This window comes from Zonotrichia albicollis, chromosome 34 (assembly GCF_047830755.1).
Source record: "Zonotrichia albicollis isolate bZonAlb1 chromosome 34, bZonAlb1.hap1, whole genome shotgun sequence".
In the NCBI taxonomy this organism is placed as follows: domain Eukaryota; kingdom Metazoa; phylum Chordata; class Aves; order Passeriformes; family Passerellidae; genus Zonotrichia; species Zonotrichia albicollis.
The window spans coordinates 847,228-867,005 of NC_133852.1; the positions used below are offsets into that span (position 1 = coordinate 847,228).

At 62.7% G+C, this 19,778-nt stretch overlaps 1 protein-coding gene across 2 annotated transcripts in view; it reads right to left on the reverse strand.

Annotated features, from left to right (window-relative positions):
- Positions 1-19,778, reverse strand: part of LOC141726388 (IQ motif and SEC7 domain-containing protein 1-like) — a 34,046-nt gene that overhangs the window by 1,739 nt on the left and 12,529 nt on the right. For both annotated transcript variants that reach the window (XM_074531219.1, XM_074531220.1), the window contains 12 exons: positions 15,809-16,086; positions 13,821-14,291; positions 12,323-13,170; positions 10,792-10,953; positions 9,927-10,049; positions 7,961-8,127; positions 6,860-6,999; positions 5,156-5,281; positions 4,977-5,076; positions 3,072-3,233; positions 1,314-1,475; positions 921-970 (listed from right to left, as the gene is read on the reverse strand). In XM_074531219.1, the coding sequence (XP_074387320.1) occupies positions 921-970; positions 1,314-1,475; positions 3,072-3,233; positions 4,977-5,076; positions 5,156-5,281; positions 6,860-6,999; positions 7,961-8,127; positions 9,927-10,049; positions 10,792-10,953; positions 12,323-13,170; positions 13,821-14,291; positions 15,809-16,086 (2,789 nt within the window). The remainder of the gene's footprint in view (positions 1-920; positions 971-1,313; positions 1,476-3,071; positions 3,234-4,976; positions 5,077-5,155; positions 5,282-6,859; positions 7,000-7,960; positions 8,128-9,926; positions 10,050-10,791; positions 10,954-12,322; positions 13,171-13,820; positions 14,292-15,808; positions 16,087-19,778) is intronic.

Here is a 19,778-nt window from a genome sequence, read left to right on the forward strand (position 1 = left end):
TCAGGCCCCGCCCATTCCACGTGCAAGCCGTGCCTCCCAACCTCTAGCTCCACCCCCGAGGCACAAGTGGGCTCCCATTGGTGGATGAGAGCAGCCATCACTGGTTGGCCCCACCCGCACAGCATGCACAAGCCCCACCCCATCCATCCAGCCCCGCCCCCAAGCCACAAGTGAGCTCCAATTGGTGGATGAGAGCATCCATCAGTAGTTGGCCCCACCCCCAGATGTGCATAAGCCCCGCCCCCTGCTCCTTTTATATATGAAGGGTGATTTGGCTGCCTGGGGGCGGGGCTAAACTGGGGGGGGTTGGGTGTGGCATTGGGGTGTGACATTTGGGGTGGCACTCATGTGGTGGCACACAGGGGGTGTGGCACACAGGGGTGTGACAGGGTGTGGCACTCAGGGGTGTGGCATTCAGGGTGTGGCACTCGGGGTGTGACACTCAGGTGTGAAACTCAGGGGTGACATTCAGGGGTGTGGTGGGTGTGGCTTGCAGGGGTGTGGCACTCAGGGAGTGGCACTCAGGAGTGTGACATTGAGGGGTGGCACTTAGGGGCGTGGCACTCGGGGGCGTCAGAGTCAGGGGTGTGGCACTCAGGGGTGTGGCATTCATGGTGTGACAGAGGTGTGACATTCAGGGGTGTGACACTCAGGGTGTGACATTAGGGCTGTGACACTGGGTGTGTGACAACTCAGGGTGTGACAATCAGGGGTGGCACTCAAGGGGTGACATTCAGGGGTGTGGCAGGGGTGTGACAGAGTGGCACGCAGGGAATGTGACAGAGGATGTGACACTTTTGGGGTGGCACTCAGGGTGCAACATTAAGGCTGTGACACTCAGGGGGTGTGACACTCAGAGGTGGCACTCAGGGTGTGGCACTCAGGCGTGTGACACTCAGGGTGTGGCACTGTCCCCTCACCTCGATGGTGCTGTCCAGGGACCCCACGCTGTTCCGCCGGCCCCGCTTGCCTGGGGGGGGGGGGAACAATGAGGGGGGACCCCAAATCCTTCAGGAGACCCCAAATCCCCCCAGAGAACCCAACCCCCCCCCCCCGTGGAGACCCCAAACTCCCTCCCAATCCCCCTCCCAGTCCCTCCCAGAGCCTCCCAGACCTTCCCAGTCCCTCTCAATCCTCCTCCCGGTGGCTCCCAATCCCTCTAAATTCCCCTCCCAGTCCCTCCCAGTTCCTACCAATCCCACACCCAGTGCCCCCAGCCCCTCCCAGTCCCTCCCAGTCCCTCCCAGTTCCTACCAATCCCACACCCAGTGCCCCCAGCCCCTCCCAGTCCCTCCCAGTGCTCCCGCTCTCACCGCTGTCGGACAGGTCCCGCAGGGAGCTGCTCAGCGCGCTCCGCTTCAGCCCCTCGGCCCCGAACGCCTCCTCCAGGGAGCTGCGGCTGAGCCCGTTCAGCGCCTCGCGGGGGGGGCCCGCGCCCCGCGGCCCCGCCACGCCCTTCTGCTTCTCCAGCTCCGCTGGGGGGACGCACCAGTAACCACCAGTGACCACCCAGTGACCACCCAGTTACACCCAGTTACACCAGTGACCACCCAGTGACCCCCCCAGTAACCACCCAGTAACACACAGTTACACCAGTGACCCACCAGTGACCCCAATGCCCCACGCCCCGCGGCCCCGCCACGCCCTTCTGCTTCTCCAGCTCCGCTGGGGGGCACACCAGTTACACCAGTGACCACCCAGTGACCCACCAGTAACACCCAGTTACACCAGTAACACCAGCAACCAACCAGTGACCCCCCAGTAACCGCCCAGTAACACCCAGTAACACCAGTAACCACCAGTGACCACCCAGTAACCACCCAGTAACACCAGTGACCCACCAGTAACACCCAGTTACACCAGTAACCAACCAGTGACCCCCCAGTGCCCCCAATGCCCCGCACCCCACGCCCCTGCCACGCCCTTCTGCTTCTCCAGCTCCACTGGGGGACACCAGTAACACCAGTGACCACCCAGTAACCACCCAGTTACACCAGGGACCCCCCAGTGCCCCCACTGCCCCCAATGCCCTGCGCCCCCACCACGCCCTTCTGCTTCTCCAGCTCCGCTGGGGGGACACCAGTAACCACCAGTGACCCACCAGTAACACCCAGTTACACCAGTAACCAACCAGTGACCTCCCAGTAACACCCAGTTACACCAGTAACCAACCAGTGACCTCCCAGTAACCACCCAGTTACACCCAGTTACACCAGTGACCCCCCAGTGCCCCCAATGCCCCGCACCCCACACCCCTGCCACGCCCTTCTGCTTCTCCAGCTCCGCTGGGGGGCACCAGTAACCACCCAGTAACCACCCAGTAACCGCCCAGTAACATCCAGTTACACCAGTGACCCACCAGTGACCACCCAGTAACACCCAGTTACACCAGTAACCACCCAGTTACACCCAGTTACACCAGTAACCACCAGTGACCCACCAGTAACACCAGTGACCCCCAATGCTGACCAATGCCCCGTGCCCTGCCACGCCCTTCTGCTTCTCCAGCTCCGCTGGGGGGACACCAGTAACACCAGTGACCCCCCCAGTCAGACCAGTAACCCCCAGTGACCACCAGTGACCAACCACCCAGTCACACCAGTGACCCCCTTAGTCACACCAGTGACCTCCAGTGCCCCTCCCAATGCTCCCAGTGTCCCTCCCAGTGCCCATTTTGGTGCTCCCAGTGCTCCCAGGGCCCATTTTGGTGTTCCCAGTGCCCATTTTGTTGCTCCCAGCAATCCCAGTGCTCCTCCCAGCACTCCCAGTGCCCATTTTGATGTTTTGATGTTCCCAGTGCCCTCCCAGCACTCCCAGTCCCCCTCCCAGTGCTCCCAGTGCTCCCAGTGCCCTCCCAGTGTCCCCCTCCCTCCCAATGCCCATTTTGATGCTCACATTGCTCCCAGTCTCCCTCCCAGTGCTCCCAGTGTCCCTCCCAGCTCTCCCAGTGCTCCCAGTGCCCATTTTGATGTTCCCAGTGCTCCCAGTGCTCCTCCCATTGCTCCCAGCACCGTCCCAGTGCCCCTCTCAGCTCTCCCAGCGCCCATTTTGGTGCCCCCAGCAGCGCTCACCCTCCACCCGGTACTTCTCCATCTCCTGCACCTCGGCCACGGACTCTCGCAGGTCGCTGGCGAAGCGCAGCCGGTCCTGGGGGCTCGGGGCGTTGAACACGATCAGCACCTTGCGCTCGCCGCCCGGCGCCGCCGACAGCAGCTTGATCCCAAACTGGTAATCTGGGGGGGCACGGGGGGGGCACAGGGGTCAGGGACACCCCCAGAATGTCACAGACACCCTCACAGTGTCACCAAACCCAGCTGGATCCCAAACTGGTAATCTGGGGGGCACGGGGGTCAGGGACACCCCCATGGGGACACCAAGCCCAGCTTGATCCCAAACTCGGAATCTGGGGGGCAAGGGGGTCAGGGACACCCCCAGAATGTCACAGACACCCCCACAGTGTCACCAAACCCAGCTTGATCCCAAACTGGTAATCTGGGGGGGCACAGGGGTCAGGGACACCCCCAGAATGTCACAGACACCCCCATGGGGTCAGCAATCCCAGCTTGATCCCAAACTGGTAATCTGGGGGGGCACGGGAGTCAGGGACACCCCAAAAGGGACAGGGACACCCCCATGGGGACAGGGACACCCCCATGGGGACATCCCCAAAGGGACACCCAGCTTGATCCCAAACTGGTAATCTGGGGGGACATGGGAGGGCACAGGGGTCAGGGACACCCCCAGAATGTCACAGACACCCCCACAGTGTCACCAAACCCAGCTTGATCCCAAACTGGTAATCTGGGGGGGCACGGGGGTCAGGGACACCCCCATGGGGACAGGAACACCCCCAAAGGGACAGGGACACCCCCATGGGGACATCCCCAAAGGGACACCTAGCTTGATCCCAAACTGGTAATCTGGGGGATAATGGGGTCAGGGACACCCCCAAAATGTCAGAGACACCCCCACGGGGACAGGGACACCCCAAAAGGGTCAGGGACACCCCCACAGGGTCACCAACTCCAGCTTGATCCCAAACTGGTAATCTGGGGGGGCATGGGGGTCAGGGACACCCCAAAAGGGACAGGGACACCCCCATGGGGACATCCCCAAAGGGACATCCAGCTTGATCCCAAACTGGTAATCTGGGGGATAATGGGGTCAGGGACACCCCAAAAGGGACAGGGACAGCCCCACAGGGACAGGGACACCCCCATGGGGTCAGGGACACCCCAAAAGGGACAGAGACACCTCCAAAGGGACACCCCCACAGGGTCACCAACTCCAGCTTGATCCCAAACTGGTAATCAGGAGGGGCACGGGGGTCAGGGACACCCCAAAAGGGACAGGGACACCCCAAAAGTGATAGGGACACCCCCATGGGGTCACCAACCCCAGTTTGATCCCAAACTGGTAATCTGGGGGGGACAGGGAGGGGGGGGGACACAGCAGGATGTCCCAGAAGGTCCCAGGGGGTCCCAGAAGGTTCCAAAGGGTCCTGTGGGGTCTGTTGGGGTCCTACAGGGTCCCATAGGGAGCTGTGGGGTCCCATAGGGTTCTGTAGGGTTTTTTGAGGTGCTATAGGGTTCTTTGGGGTGCTGCAGGGTCCTCTAGGGTCCCCTGGGGTCCTGTAGGGTTTTTTGGGGTGCTGTGGGGTTCTTTGGGGTCCTGTAAGGTCCCATGGGGTGCTGTGGGGATTTTTTGGGATGCTGTAGGGTCCCATTGCATTCTTTGGGGTCCTGTAGGGTCCCGTAGGGTTTTTTGGGGTGCTGTAGAGTCCCATGGGGTGCTGCAGGGTGCTGTAGGGTTTTTTGGGATGCTGTGGGATCCCATGGGGTGCTGTACAGTTTTCTGGGGTCCTGTAGGGTTTTTTGGGGTGCTGTAGGGTCCCATGGAGTCCTGTAGGGTCCTCTAGGGTTTTTTTGGGGTGCTATGGGGTGCTATGGGGTCCCATGGGGCACCCTGGGTCTCACAGGCGTTCTGGAAGAGCTGCATGTGCATCTCCACCAGCGGGAAGCTCTGCCGGAAGCTGTAGGTCACCAGGATCTTCTTCTTCTGGAAGATCTTCGTCACCTGCCGAGGCCAGGGGGTCACCAGGGACCCCTCCCCCTGTGACCCCCACCCCGAGACCCCCCGGGACCCCCCCGCTCACCACCAGGAGGTCGTTGAAGAGGAAAACCTCGCGCTGGTGCAGCCCCAGGCGCTGGGGCCGGTTGGGGTCGGGCACCTCGTAGAGTTGGCAGCAGCAGACGAGGCGGCGGTGGGGCAGGGACAGCACCTGGGGACAGCCATGGGGGGGGGGTCACAGCTGGGACAGGGGGACACGGCCCCACGGACACCCCGGAGCTGCCCTGGGGTGGGGATGGTGGCCTGGGGTCTTCATGGGGGTCACACGGAGCGTGGCATCATTGGGTCACCCTCAATGTCCCTTGTGACGTCTTGGCTTTCAGGGTCACCCCAAATGTCCCACATGGGTCACCCTGAATGTTACACGTGGGTCACTTTGAGTGTCCCCCAGAGGTCACACCAAATGTCCCCTATGGGTCACTGAAAAAGTGACCTCAAATGTCCCATATGGGTCACTTCAAATGTCACCCAAATGTCCCATGTGGGTCACTTGAAGGGTGACCCCAAATGTCCCCGTGGGTCACTTAAGGTGATCCCTAAATGTGCCATGTGGTCACTTGAGCATCCCCCACAGGTCACCCCAAATGTCCCACATGGGTCACTTTGAGTGTCCCTCACAGGTCACCCCAAATGTCCCATGTGGGTCACCCCAAATGTCCCACTTGAGTCACTTCAAGGGTCACCTCAAGTGTCCCATATGGGTCATTTTGAGTGTCCCCTACAGATCACCCCAAATGTCCCACGTGGGTCACTTCAAAGGTCACCCTGAATGTCCCACATGGGTCACTTCAAGGTCACTACAAATGTCCCATGTGGGTCACTCTGAGTGTCTCCCAGAAATGACCCCAAATGTCCCGTGTGGGTCACTGCAAGAGTGACCCCGAATGTCCCACATGGGTCACTCTCAGTGTTCTCCCCAGGTCACTCCAAATGTCCCACAAGGGTCACCCTGAATGTCCCACATTGGTCACTTCAAAAGTGACCCCAAATGTCCCACGTGGGTCCTTCAAGGGTCACTCTAAATGTCATATAGGTCACTTCAAAAGTCACCCCAAATGTCCCACCTGGGTCACTTTGAGTGTCCCCCAGAGGTCACACCAAATGTCCCATGTGGGTCACTTAAAAATTGACCTCAAATGTCCCGCATGGGTCACTTCGAGAGTGATCCCAAACATCCCAGTTGGGTCCCATACGATATCCCCCATTGGTCACCTGGATCATCCCCCATTGGTCACCTGGAATGTGTCCCTTGGGCCACTAGAACCTGCCCCATGGGGCCACCTGCCCCATCCTTCCCTCAGGATCTCCTGGAACGTTGGAACACCTCCCATGGGTGGCCTAGAACATCCTCCCCACCACAGGGTCACCTGGAACGTCTCCTTTGGGTGGCCTAGAACCAGCCCCATGGGGCCACCTGCCCCATCCTTCCCTCAGGATCTCCTGGAACGTTGGAACACCTCCAATGGGTGGCCTAGAACATCCTCCCCACCACAGGGTCACCTGGAACATCTCCTTTGGGTGGCCTAGAACCTGTCCCATGGGGCCACCTGCCCCATCCTTCCCTCAGGATCTCCTGGAACGTTGGAACACCTCCCATGGGTGGCCTAGAACATCCTCCCCACCACAGGGTCACCTGGAACATCTCCTTTGGGTGGCCTAGAACCTGTCCCATGGGGTCACCTGGCCACCCCCCGTGGGTCACCTGGCCCCGCCCCCCGGGCACACCCACCGGTTTCTTGCCGACGATCATGCGCTCCACAGCCTGCACCTGGGACACGTGGTCGTCGTTGGTGCGCAGCTCGCGGCTCTGGATGCGCTGGTAGATGCCCACCAGCATGTCCCGGGGGATGTCCTCGCCATTGTCCACCCCTGCGTGACACCCGGACCTGCTCTGGAACCGCTCCAGAACCCACAACACCTCCAACCCCCAAGAACCTGTAACAGCTCTAGAACCCACAACTTCACACCCAGCTCCAAAACTCACAACTGATGGGTGAGAGCCCAATGACATCTGGACCCAATCTAGAACCGTTCCAGAACCCACAACACCCTCAACCCCATAAACCCACAACAGCTGGAACTGCTCTAGAACCCACAACTCCAGATCCAGTGCTCACTAGTAATGGGTGTCTCTAGAACTCGATGACCTCTGGGTCTGCTTTAGAACCCGCAACACCCAGACCCCTTTTAGAAGCCCCAACACCCAGATGTGCTCTGGAACCCTTGTCACCATGAGCTACTCCAGAACCTGTAACACCTGAACCACTCCAGAACCTGCGACATCTGCCCCCATTCTAGAACCCTCCACACCCAGGTTGAGGGTGTTGCACCACTCTTGCACCAGTGTCATCCTGGACCCCCCCCCCAGAACCCGGGCCCACTCTGAGCCTAAAACCCAAAACTGAGCCTAAAAACCAAACCTGACCCCAAAAGGGACCCTGAATTTTCCATTTTTTGTCCCATTTTCCCCAAATTCCCATGTTTTTCCTTAATTCCAGGAGCAGATGAAGGCCAAGCGCAAGGAGGCCGAGCTGTGCCCCCTCCCCACCCCAAAATTCCCTTTTTTTTCCCCCCCAAATTCTGATTATTTTCCCCCCATTTATTCCCCATTTTCCATTTCCAATCTAGAACCCACAACACCCCGGTCCACCCTCAAACCCATAACACCTGATCCTGTTCCAGAACCTACAACTCCCGGGACAGCTTCAGAACCTCCAACACCCAGCCCTGCTCTAGGACCCACCACACCCACCCCTGCTCTAGAACCCACCACACCCATCCCTGCTCTAGAACCCACGTCCCTGGCAGGAGAACACCGCGAGGGCCTCACCTCGCAGGTTCTTGATGAAGTCCTCGAGCTTCATCTTGCGCTCGGCCTTGACGCTGGGGCTGTACATGTCGGTGTTGAGGAGGATGATGGCGAAGGCCAGGATGAAGATGGTGTCCGGGTTGCGGAACTGGCGCAGCAGGGCCGCGTTACACACGCAGTAGCGCTGGCTGCGGGGTGGACAACCCCCACGGCCCATGGGGTCACGGTGCCCCACGGCCTCTGCACCCCACGGCCGCCCCTGAACGTGGGGCGGCGCCCCCATGGCTGCAGGGTCACCTAGAACGTGGGCCACCACCCCCATGGCCCCTCCTTGATCCACAGGGCCACCTAGAACAGGTTCCACCACCTGTTGTGTCCCACCTCAATCCACAGGGCCACCTAGAACAGGAGCCACCACCCCATGGCCCCTCCTTGATCCACAGGGCCACCTAGAACAGGTGCCACCACCTGTTGTGTCCCCCTGAATCCACAGGGCCACCTAGAACAGGTGCCACCACCTGTTGTGTCCCACCTCAATCCACAGGGTCATCTAGAACGTGGGTCACCACCCCCGTGGCCCCTCCTTGATCCATAGTATCACCTAGAACAGGTGCCACCACCCCCTTGTGTCCCACTCAATCCACAGGGTCATCTAGAACGTGGGTCACCACCCCCATGGCCCCTCCTTGATCCATAGGGACACCTAGAACAGGTGCCACCACCCCTTGTGTCCCCCTGAATCCACAGGATCACCTAGAACAGCCCCTGGTGCCACCACCCCTTTGTGTCCCCCCTCAGCCCATAGGGTCACCTAAAATGTCACCCTGTGGTCCAGGGGCCATTACCCAATGTCCTGCCAGTCTGCAGGGTCACCTAGAACATGGGCCACCACCCCTATTATTCCTCCTTGATCCACAGGGTCAACAAGAACAGACCCTGGTGCCACCACCCCCTTGTGCCCCTCTCAGCCCACAGGGTCACCTAGAATAGCCCTCGGTGCCACCATGCCCATGGCTCCTCCTTGATCCACAGAGTCACCTAGAACATCACCCTGTGGTCCAGGGGCCATCACCCAATGTCCTGCCAGTCTGTAGGGTCACTTAGAAGAGCCCTATGTCCCACAGGAGCCACCACCCCCTTGTGTCCCCTCTCAGTCCATAGGGTCACCTAGAACAGCCCCTGGTGCCACCACCCCCTTGTGCCCCTCTCAGCCCACAGGGTCACCTAGAATAGCCCCTGGTGCCACCATGCCCATGGCTCCTCCTTGATCCACAGGGTCACCTAGAATGTCACCCTGTGGTCCAAGGGCCACCACCCAGTGTCCCGCCAGTCTGTAGGGTCACTTAGAAGAGCCCTATGTCCCACAGGTGCCACCACCCCCTTGTGTCCCCTCTCAGTCCATAGGGTCACCTAGAACAGCCCCTGGTGCCACCACCCCCTTGTGTCCCCTCTCAATCCACAGAATGATCTAGAACATCCCTTGGTCCCTCAGGTGCCACCACCCCCTTGTGTCACCCCTCCATCCATAGAATGACCCAGAACGTCACCCCATGGTGACCACTGTGTGCTGCTGGTGGCAGGGGCAATGCAGTGGGGACACGGGGACACAGGGACATGGGGACATCACAGGGACATGAGGACATCATGGGGACATGGAGACATGGGGACATGGGACACAGGGACATGGGGACACGGGGACATGGAGACATGGGGACATCACAGGGACATGGGGACAGGGGACACAGGGACATGAGGACATCATGGGGACATGGGGACACAGGGACAGGGGACATGGGGACACAGGGACATGGGGACATCATGGGGACATGGTGATACAGGGACATGGGGACACAGGAACATGCATGGGGACGTGGGGACACAGGGACATGGGGACATCATGGGGACATGGGGACACAGGGACACGGGGACATCATGGTGACATCATGGGGACATCATGGGGACACAGGGACAGGGACCCACCCCTCACCTGAAGGCCTCGATCAAGCGCTCGACCTTCTGCGCCTCGCCCTGCACCCGGATGTGGGACTGGAACTTCCGCAGGGCCTCGTCCAGCTCCATCCCGGAGAAATCCATCTCGTCCACCACGCAGCTGCCGGGACCCCGCGGCGGGGATGGGTCTGGGGGCTGCCCCTGTCCCCAGCATGTCCCCCCCTGTCCCCAGTGTGTCCCCCCATCCCCACCATGTCTCCGCCAGCCCCAGCGTGTCCCCCTCAGCCCGGGTGTGTCCCCCCATCCTCAGTGTGTCCCCTCCATGCCCAGCGTGTCCCCACAAGCCTGGCGTGTCCCCTCTTGTCCCCGGTGTGTCCCCTCTGTCCCCAGCGTGTCCCCTCCTGTCCCTGGCATGTCCCCCCTTGTCCCCAGTGTGTCCCCCCCATCCCCACCGTGTCGCCCCCAGCTCCACCATGTCCCCCATGTCCCTGGCATGTCCCCTCTGCCCCCACCCTGTCCCCTCCGTCCCCAGCGTGTCCCCGATGTCCCCAACGTGTCCCCCCATCCCTGGCATGTCTCCCCCAGCCCCAGCATGTCCCCCTCAGCCCGGGTGTGTCCCCCTTGTCCCCACTGTGTCCCCCTCGTCCCCACCATGTCCCCTCTGTCCCTGGTGTGTCCCTCCCACCCCCAGCGTGTCCCCTCATCCCTGGCGTGTCCCCTCCGTCCCCAAGGTGTCTCCTCCATCCCCACCATGTCCCCCAAGCCCCACCGTGTCCCCTCCATCCCTGGCGCATCCCCCCCATCTCCAAGGTGTCCCCCCATCTCCAAGGTGTCCCCCCGTCCCCCAAGGTGTCCCTCCCATCTCCAAAGTGTCCCCCCATCCCCGTTGTGTCCCCCCATACTCGAGCACGTCGCGGTTGAACTGTTTCTGGCGGTTGCCCAGGAACTCGCCGATCATCTGCCGGCTCAGGCCCTTCCGCTCCAGGATGAAGTGAGCCACGCCCACGGGCGTGTCCGACAGGAACCCCCTCTCGATCAGGTACTGGATCCCCTTCTCCGGCTTCCTGCGGGGGCGTGGCCATGGTGGTCAGCCATGGTGGTCAGCCATGGTGGTCAGTCGTGGTGGTCAGTCATGGTGGTCAGTCATGGTGGTCAGTCATGGTGGTCAGCCGTGTGGTCAGTCATGGTGGTCAGCCATGGTGGTCAGTCATGGTGGTCAGCCATGGTGGTCAGTCGTGTGGTCAGTCATGGTGGTCAGTCATGGTAGTCAGCTGTGTGGTCAGCCATGGTGGTCAGTCATGGTGGTCAGCCGTGTGGTCAGCCATAGTGGTCAGCCATGGTGGTCAGTTGTGTGGTCATCACTCTGGCTGTAGAGTGACCTAGAACGTCACCTGCCCCCACCTCTAGGGCCACCTGGTCACCTACGGGGTCACCTCAGGTGACATCTGCATCCCTAAAGGGTCACCTGTGACGCTGCCATGTCTTGAGCATTGGGTGACGTGGAACGTCACCATAGGGCTACCTAGAACTTCACTGTAGAATTTTCTAGAACAGCACCGTAGATGTACCTAGAACATCACCATGTGGTCACCTAGAACTAGAACATCACTGTGGGGTTCTACAGGGCCACCTCAAACATCACCTTGTCCTTGCTACAGGGCCACCACGGCCACCCTATCCTTCCCTAGGGCCACCCAGGCCACCTCGCCCTTCTCCACGGTGAAGAACATCTCCCTGTCCTCGCTACAGGCTCACCTGGAACCTCACCGTGGGGTCACCTGGAATGTCACTGTGGGGCTCTACAGGGTCACCTGGAACATCCCCCTGCCCTCACTATAGGGTCAGCTAGAACATCACCATAGGGTCACCTAGAACATTGCCATAGGGTCACCTAGAGTGCCATTGTGGCGTTCTACTGTCCCTGTCCTCACTATAGGGTCACTTAGAACTTCACCCTGCCCTTGCTATAGGCTCACCTAGAACATCACCATAGAGTCACCTAGAATGTCATTGTGGGGTTCTACAGGGTCACCTCACACATCCCCCCATTGTCACTACAGGGTCACTTAGAACTTCACCCCATCCTCACTACAGGCTCACCTAGAACCTCACCATAGGGTCACCTAAAACGTCATTGTGGGGTTCTCCAGGGTCACCTCAAACATCACCCTGCCCTCACTACAGGCTCACCTAGAACATCACTGTAGGATCACCTAGAACGTCATCGTGGGGTTCTACTGGGTCACCTAGAACATCCCCTTGCCCTTGCTATAGGCTCACCTAGAACATTCCCCTGCCCTCACCATGGCATCACCAACAATCCCACCCCACCCTTCCCCTGCTGACCATGGCAGCACCGCACAGCCCCACTGCCGGACCCCCGGACCCCACCCCACGTCCAGCACAGCCCCCCCAGGACCCCCAGCCCCTCACTTGTTGAAGAGGTTGAGGCCGATGCGGTACTGGCGCCGCTGCACCACGTCGTTGTTGAGCGCGGGCGAGTCCCAGCTCTGCCGCGGCTCCCGCTGGTACGTGGCCTTGCCGGGGGCGCCGGCGGCACCGGGGGGCTGCGGCGGCGCCGTGGGCGGCGGCGGGGGCGGCGGGGGCGGCCGGCGCAGGCTGTCGCGGGACGAGGAGCCCGAGGAGCAGTTGAGGGTCTCGTTGGAGTTGGAGCTGCTGCCCAGGCTCTCGTTGTCGCCCTCGGAGCCCTCCTCGGCCGCGGGCGGGGGCGGGGGCCCGGGCGGCGGCGGGGGCGGCCCCTCGGGGTGGAAGCAGCGGTGGGGAGGGGGCCCGGAGCGGGGCAGGGTGCCGCCCCCGCCGCCCGTGCCCTCGGGCTCGTAGGGGCCGCCGCGGTTGATGGAGCCGCGGTCGGAGCGGTCGCTCAGGTCGGCCGAGCTGTCGCTGGGGGGCTCCACCGTCAGCAGCGGGGGGTGCCCGCCCCCGGCCCCCCGGCCCCGGCACTCCAGGCACGGGGGGCCCCTCCGGGGGGGCTCCTCGGGGGGGCCCCCCCAGCGCTCGGCGGGGCCGGGGGCGTTGGCGGGGGGCGGCGGCGGGGGCGGCGGCGCGGGCGGGGGCGGGGGTCCCGCCGTGTCCGGGGGGGGCTCGGGGCTGGGGGGCCGCTCCGGGGAGCGGGGGGAGCCGGGGAGCCCCTCGTCCATGTACAGCGTGACGTCACTGGCAGAGGTGGCCGCGCTGTCGCCCGCGGGGGGGTCCGGGGCGCCGGGGGGGACACCGCGACCCCCCCCCAGCGCCTCATCGATGGAGGCGGCCAAGGACTTCACCTGTGGGGACAGGAGCCCCCCGTGAGACCCCCAGGGGCTCCGGACCCCCCATATTGGCCCCTGTGACCCCCATGACCTCCCCAAGACCCCCAAATCCCTGTGACTCCCCTCAATGTCCCCTCTGACCCCCCAAAGACCCCCATGGGTTTTTTTGTCACCTGACCCCAATGGCCGCTGTAATGTCCATGGTCTTGTGACCCCCGTGACCCCAGTGACCTCCCAGGACCCCCGTGACCCTCCTGACTCTGGGAACCCCATGACCCCATAACCCCCTATGACCCTTTAACCCTCATTGCCATGACCCCTTTGACCCCATAACACCCAGGACCCCCCTGACCCTATAACCCCTATGACCCCCATAGCCCCCATAACCCTCCTGACCCCATAACCCTCAGGACCCCCAGGACCTCCATAACCCTGTGATCCCCCTGACCCCATAACTGCCAGGACCCCCATGACCCCCATAACCCCCATGACCCCCCTTACCCCATAACCCCCATAACCTCCATGACCCCTTTGACGCCATAACCCCCAGGACCCCCATAACCACCAGGACCCCCTTAACTCCCATGGCCCTGTGACCACCCTGACCCCATAACACCCATGATCCCCCTGACTCCATAACCCCCATAACCCCCCCAGACCCCCACCTGCTGCGCAAACGCCTCCTCCAGGTCGGCGCCTCCTGGCCCGAAATCGGCCGAAGCCGAGAGCTGCCGGGGGGGGCTTCCCGCGCCCCCCACCCCGGAGCCCCCCCCAACCTGGACCCCATCTCCGGGACCCCCGCCCCCGTCCAGGCCGGCCCGGCAGGACCCCCCGTATCGGGGGGCGCGGCGCGGGCCCCCCAGGACGCCCTCGTCCAGCGAGGCCGGCTTGCCCTGGAAGTAGGGCGGGGGCGGCGGGGGCGGCCCCGGGGCGGGGGCCGGGGGGCCGCGGTCGTACTCCTCGAAGGAGAACTGCAGGCGCAGCCCCGGCAGCGCCAGGCGCCGCGCCCGGCCGCCCTCGCTGCGCAGCCGCTCGAACTTCTGCGCCATGCGGTAGCGCCGGAACGCCGCCTGGATGGTGCGCGCCGCCCGCCGCGAGCGGAAATAGCCGCCGTACTTGCGCTCCAGCATCTCCACCTGGGGGCACATGGGCACGTGGTGGGGGTGTGGGGACAGCCATGGGGACATGGGGACGTGGTGGGGATGTGGGGAAGTGGCGACACGGGGACATGGGTGGGAACAGCCATGGGGACATGGGGACATGGCAAGGGATGTGGAGACATCAATGAGGATGGGGACACGTGTGGGGACATGGGTGGGGACAGCCATGGGGACATGGGAATGTGGATGAGGATGGGGACATAGGTGGAGACATGGGGACATGAGGACATGGGTGGGGACAGCCATGGGGACAGGGATGTAGGGATGTGGATAGGGATGGGGACATGGAGACATGGCAAGGGACGTGGGGTCATGGGGACATCAATGAGGATGGAGACATGTGTGGGGACATGGGTGGGGACAGCCATGGGGACATGGGGACATGACAGGGGACATGGCAAGGGACGTGGGGACATGGGGACATGGGGACGTAGGAATGTGGATGGGGACATGGAGGCAGGGATGGGGACATGGGGACATGGCGAGGGACGTGGGGACATGGGGACGTAGGGATGTGGATGGGGATGGGGACATGGAGACAGGCATGGGGATAGCCATGGGGACATGGCGAGGGACGTGGGGTCATGGGGACATGGATGAGGATGGGGACATGGGGACATGGGTGGGGACAGCCATGGGGACATGGGGACAGCAATGGAGTCATGGGGACATGGCAGCGGACATGGGGACATAGATGAGCGCGGGGACATGGCGAGGGATGTGGGGACATGGATGAGAATGGGGACATGGGGACACCCATAGGGACAGCGATGGGGACATGGGGACATGGTGGGGGATGTGGGGACATGGCAGGGGACGTGGGGATGTGCGGACATGGATGAGGATGGGGACATGGGGACACGTGTGGGGACAGAGGACAGAGATGGAGACATGGGGACATGGCGAGGGATGTGGGGTCGTGGGGACATGGATGTGGATGGGGACACGGAGACACGTATGGGGACATGGGTGGGGACACAGGGACATGGGGACATGAATGAGGATGGGGACAGGGACCATTGTGTGGGGACAGGGATCATTGTGTGGGGACAGGGACTGTTGCATGGGGACAGGGACCGTGACATGGGTCTGCTGGCCACCACACAGGCTGGGGACAGTCACACGTGGCTGGTGACCACCACACGTGGGCTGTGACCGTCACACAACCAGGATCCACCTCGGGGGTGTCCCCAGGTGTCCCCAGGTGTGACTCCAGGGTGTCCCCAGATGTTCCCAAGTATCCCCAAGGGTGTCCCCAGAGGTGTCCCCAGACGTGTCCCCAGGTGTGTCCCCAGGCATGTCCCCAGGGTGTCCCCAGGTGTCCCCAGGTGTGACCCCAGGTGTGCCCAGGGGTGTCCCCATAGGTATCCCCAGGGTTTCCCAAGGGTGTCCCCAGGTACCCCCAGGTGTGACCCCAGGTGTCCCCAGGTGTCTCCAGGTGTTCCCAGGGGTGTCCCCAGGTGTCCCCAGGTGTCCCAGGTGTCCCCAGGTACCTTCTTGTCCTGCAGGTCGGTGGAGAGCTCGTAGCTGTCGCTCAGAGCCTTCGGCCTCTTGCTCTCCTCCTCCTCCTCCTGCTTGCGCAGGGCCACGCTGGCGGGCTGGGGGGGCAGCCGGGGCCAGGCCACGCCCCCGGCACCGCCCCCGGGGCCGCCCCCGGAGCCCCCCGGGCCTTGGGGCGCGGGCTGGGGCAGGGCCCGGTACGGGGGGGGGCGCCCGGGGCTCTCGGGCACCGCGCCCCCCCCCCTCGCTGCCCGGGGCCTCGCCGTCCACGCTGCGGGGACAGCGCGTCAGACACGGGTGGGGACACCCCAAAAACACCCCAAAATCACCCCCAAACCACCCCAAACCAGCCCAAAACAACCCCAAAACCACCCCAAAATCACCCCAAAATCACCACAAATGCACCTGGGACCCCCCAGACCTCCCTGGGACCCCCAAAATTCCCCTGGGACCTCCCAGGTCCCCCCTGAGATCCCTCAAAGGGTTTGGAGGCACCAAGGGGGGGACCAGGGGGACACCACAGGGACACGGGGACAGACAGACAGACACAGGGACGTGGGACATGGGCACATGAGGACAGACAGACACAGGGACATGGGGACAGACAGACACGTGGATGTGGGACATGGGGACAGACAGACACAGAGACATGGGGGCATGGGGACAGACAGACACAGGGACATGGGGACAGACAGACACAGAGACATGGGGACAGACAGACACGTGGATGTGGGACACAGGGACATGGGGACAGACAGACAGACACAGGGACATGGGGACAGACAGACACAGAGATATGGGGACAGACAGACACATGGATGTGGGACATGGGGACAGACAGACAGACACAGGGACATGGGACACAGAGACACAGGACATGGGGACAGACAGACATGTGGGCAAGGGGACATGGGGACAGAGACACATGGACATGGGACACAGGGACAAGGGGACAGACAGACACGTGGGCATGGGACACAGGGACAAGGGGACACAGACGTGGGGACACAGACTTGAGGACAGATGGACATGGGGACATGGGGACGCAGGGACACTGACACATGGACATACAGACATGAGGACATTGGCCATATGGACACATGGACACACGGACACACAGACATGGGGACACACGGACATGAGGACAGATGGACATGGGGACACGGGCCCAATGGACATTGGGACACATGGATGTGAGGACATTGGCCATATGGACATGGGGACACAAGGACACATGGACAAATGGACATTAGGACAGACGGACATGGGGACATCGGCCATATGGACGTGGGGACACATGGACACACAGACACGGGGACACACAGACATGGGACACAGGGGGACATCGGCCATATCAACATGGGGACACGGGGACACACAGACACATGGACAAATGGACATGGGGACACACGGACATGGGGATATGGGGACACATGGATGCAGGGACACACGGACATTGGCCATATGGACATGGGGACAAACGGACACATGGACATGGAGGCACAAGGACATGGGGACATTGGCGATGTAGACATTGGGACACATGGACACACGGACATGGGGAACACGGACATGAGGACATTGGCCATATGGACATGGGGACAGACAGACATGGGGACACAGGGACACAGACACATGGACATTGGGACACATGGACACACAGACATGGAGACAGAAGGACATTGGGACATGGGGCCATCTGGACATGGGGACATTGGATTTATGGACATGGGGACACACAGACACGGGGACACACGGACATGGGGACACATGGATGCAGGGACATACGGACATTGGCCATATAGACATGGGGACACAGGGACATGGGGACAGACGGACATGGGGACATTGGCTTTATGGACATGGGGACACACGGACATCGGGACACACGGACATCGGGACATGGGGACACAGGGATGCGGGGATACATGGACATTGGCCATATGGACATGGAGACACACGGACACATGGACATAATGGACATTGGGACACAGCGACAGACAGACACATGGACACATGGACACATGGCCACGGGGACACAGGGACATGGGCCCTATGGACATTGGGACACATGGACACACAGACATTGGGACACATGGACACACAGAGAGGGGGACACACGGACATGGGGACACAAGGACACAGGGAAATTGGCCCTGTGGACATTGGGACACATGGACACACAGAGAGGGGGACAGACGGACATGAGCCCTATGGACATTGGGACACATGGACACAGGGACACTGGGACACAGACATATGGACATGGGGAACACAGACACGGGGACATTGGCCATATGGACATGGGGACACACGGACAGACGGACATGGGGACATTGGCCATATGGACATTGGGACACACAGACATGGGGATACACAGACATGAGGACAGATGGACATGGAGACACAGGGACACACTGACACATGGACATTAGGACGCATGGACATGGGGACATCAGCCATGGGGACACATGGACAGACGGACATGGGGACACATGGACATGGGGACAGACGGACATGGGGACATCAGCCCTATGGACACGGGGACACACAGATGTGAGGACACACGGACACACGACAGGGACATGACAGGGACGTACGTGCACGCACGGCCACGGGGGACGCACGGACACACGGACATGGGGACACACGGACAGGGACGTACGTGCACGCACAGCCACGGCGGGGGGGGGACACACGGACACACAGACAGACGGACAGACGCCTCCCCTCCCCCCCAGCCCCGCGGGGACCCAGCGCCGGAATTGGGGGGGGGGGAGGGAAGGGGGCGGAGAAAAGCGTGGGGGGGGAGGGGGGATCCCCAAAATTCTGGGGGGGGGTCCTGGGCAGGTGGGGGGGAGGGAAGGGTTGGGGGGTCCCGGGGGGGTCTCGGAGGTACCGGGGGGGTCTCGGGGGAATCCCGGGGGTCCCGGGGGGTCCCCGACTCACCCGTGCAGCAGCCGCTGCCGGAGCGGCCCCCGCCGCCGCTCGGCCGTGCACTGCAGGCACCACATTTTGGGGAGGGGGCGGCACCCCCAAATCAATGGGGAGGGGGGGACACGCACACACTGAAGGGGGGAGGGGGGGACACCCCCGGGATTGGGGGGGAGGGGTCCCGGGTGGGGGAGGGGCTGGGGGAGCCCCCGGCGCCTCCGCAGCAGAACCAGGGCCCGGCCGGGCGGGGCGGGGGGGGTGAGGGGGGGAGGGGGAGGAGCCGAGCAGAGACCCCCCCCTCCCCCCCGCCCCCCCCCCACCGCTCTGCGCGTGCCCGGACACCGAGACCCCCCCTGGATTTGGGGAGCGGGGGGGGGGGATTTGGGGGAGGGTCCTGAGGGCGGCGGGGGGGGGAGGGGAGGACGCCTGGGTCCCTGTGATATGGAATGGGGGGGGGTCGTGTGTGTCCCCCCCCCCCAAAAAGGAAAAACCACGCCCAGATTGTGAGGGGGCGCCCCCTATAATTGGGGACCTCCCCCCGGAATCAATTGGGGGGTCCCCGATGGGGGGAGGCGGCCCCAGACCCCCCCCATGGCCGGGGGTCCCCAAGGAGGGGAGGGGGAGTTGGGGAGGAGGTGTCCCCGTCCCGCTGCGCATGCGCAGAGCGCCCCCCCGGTGGATGGCGGTTGCCATGGCGACGCGGCGGGCGGGGGGCGGCGGTTGCCATGGGAACGCGGCGGGGGATGCGGGAGGGGGGGAGGGGAGGGGGGGGTTCCCCGGGGGGGAGGGGCGAGGCCGCGGGGTCCCCCCCTTAGCCCCGCCCCCACCCTCGGCACCGCCCCCTCCCCAAAATAGCGCCGGGATGGAGGCGTTGCCATGGCAACCGCCCCCAAACTGCGGCCGGGGGAGGAGCGGGCGGCGCCTGTGGGGGCCCTACAGGGGCCGGGGATTCATATGGGGGCCATGGGGGTCCCTGTAGGGCTATGGGGGCCCTATAGGGGCAGGGGGATCCATTAAGGGCCTGGGGAT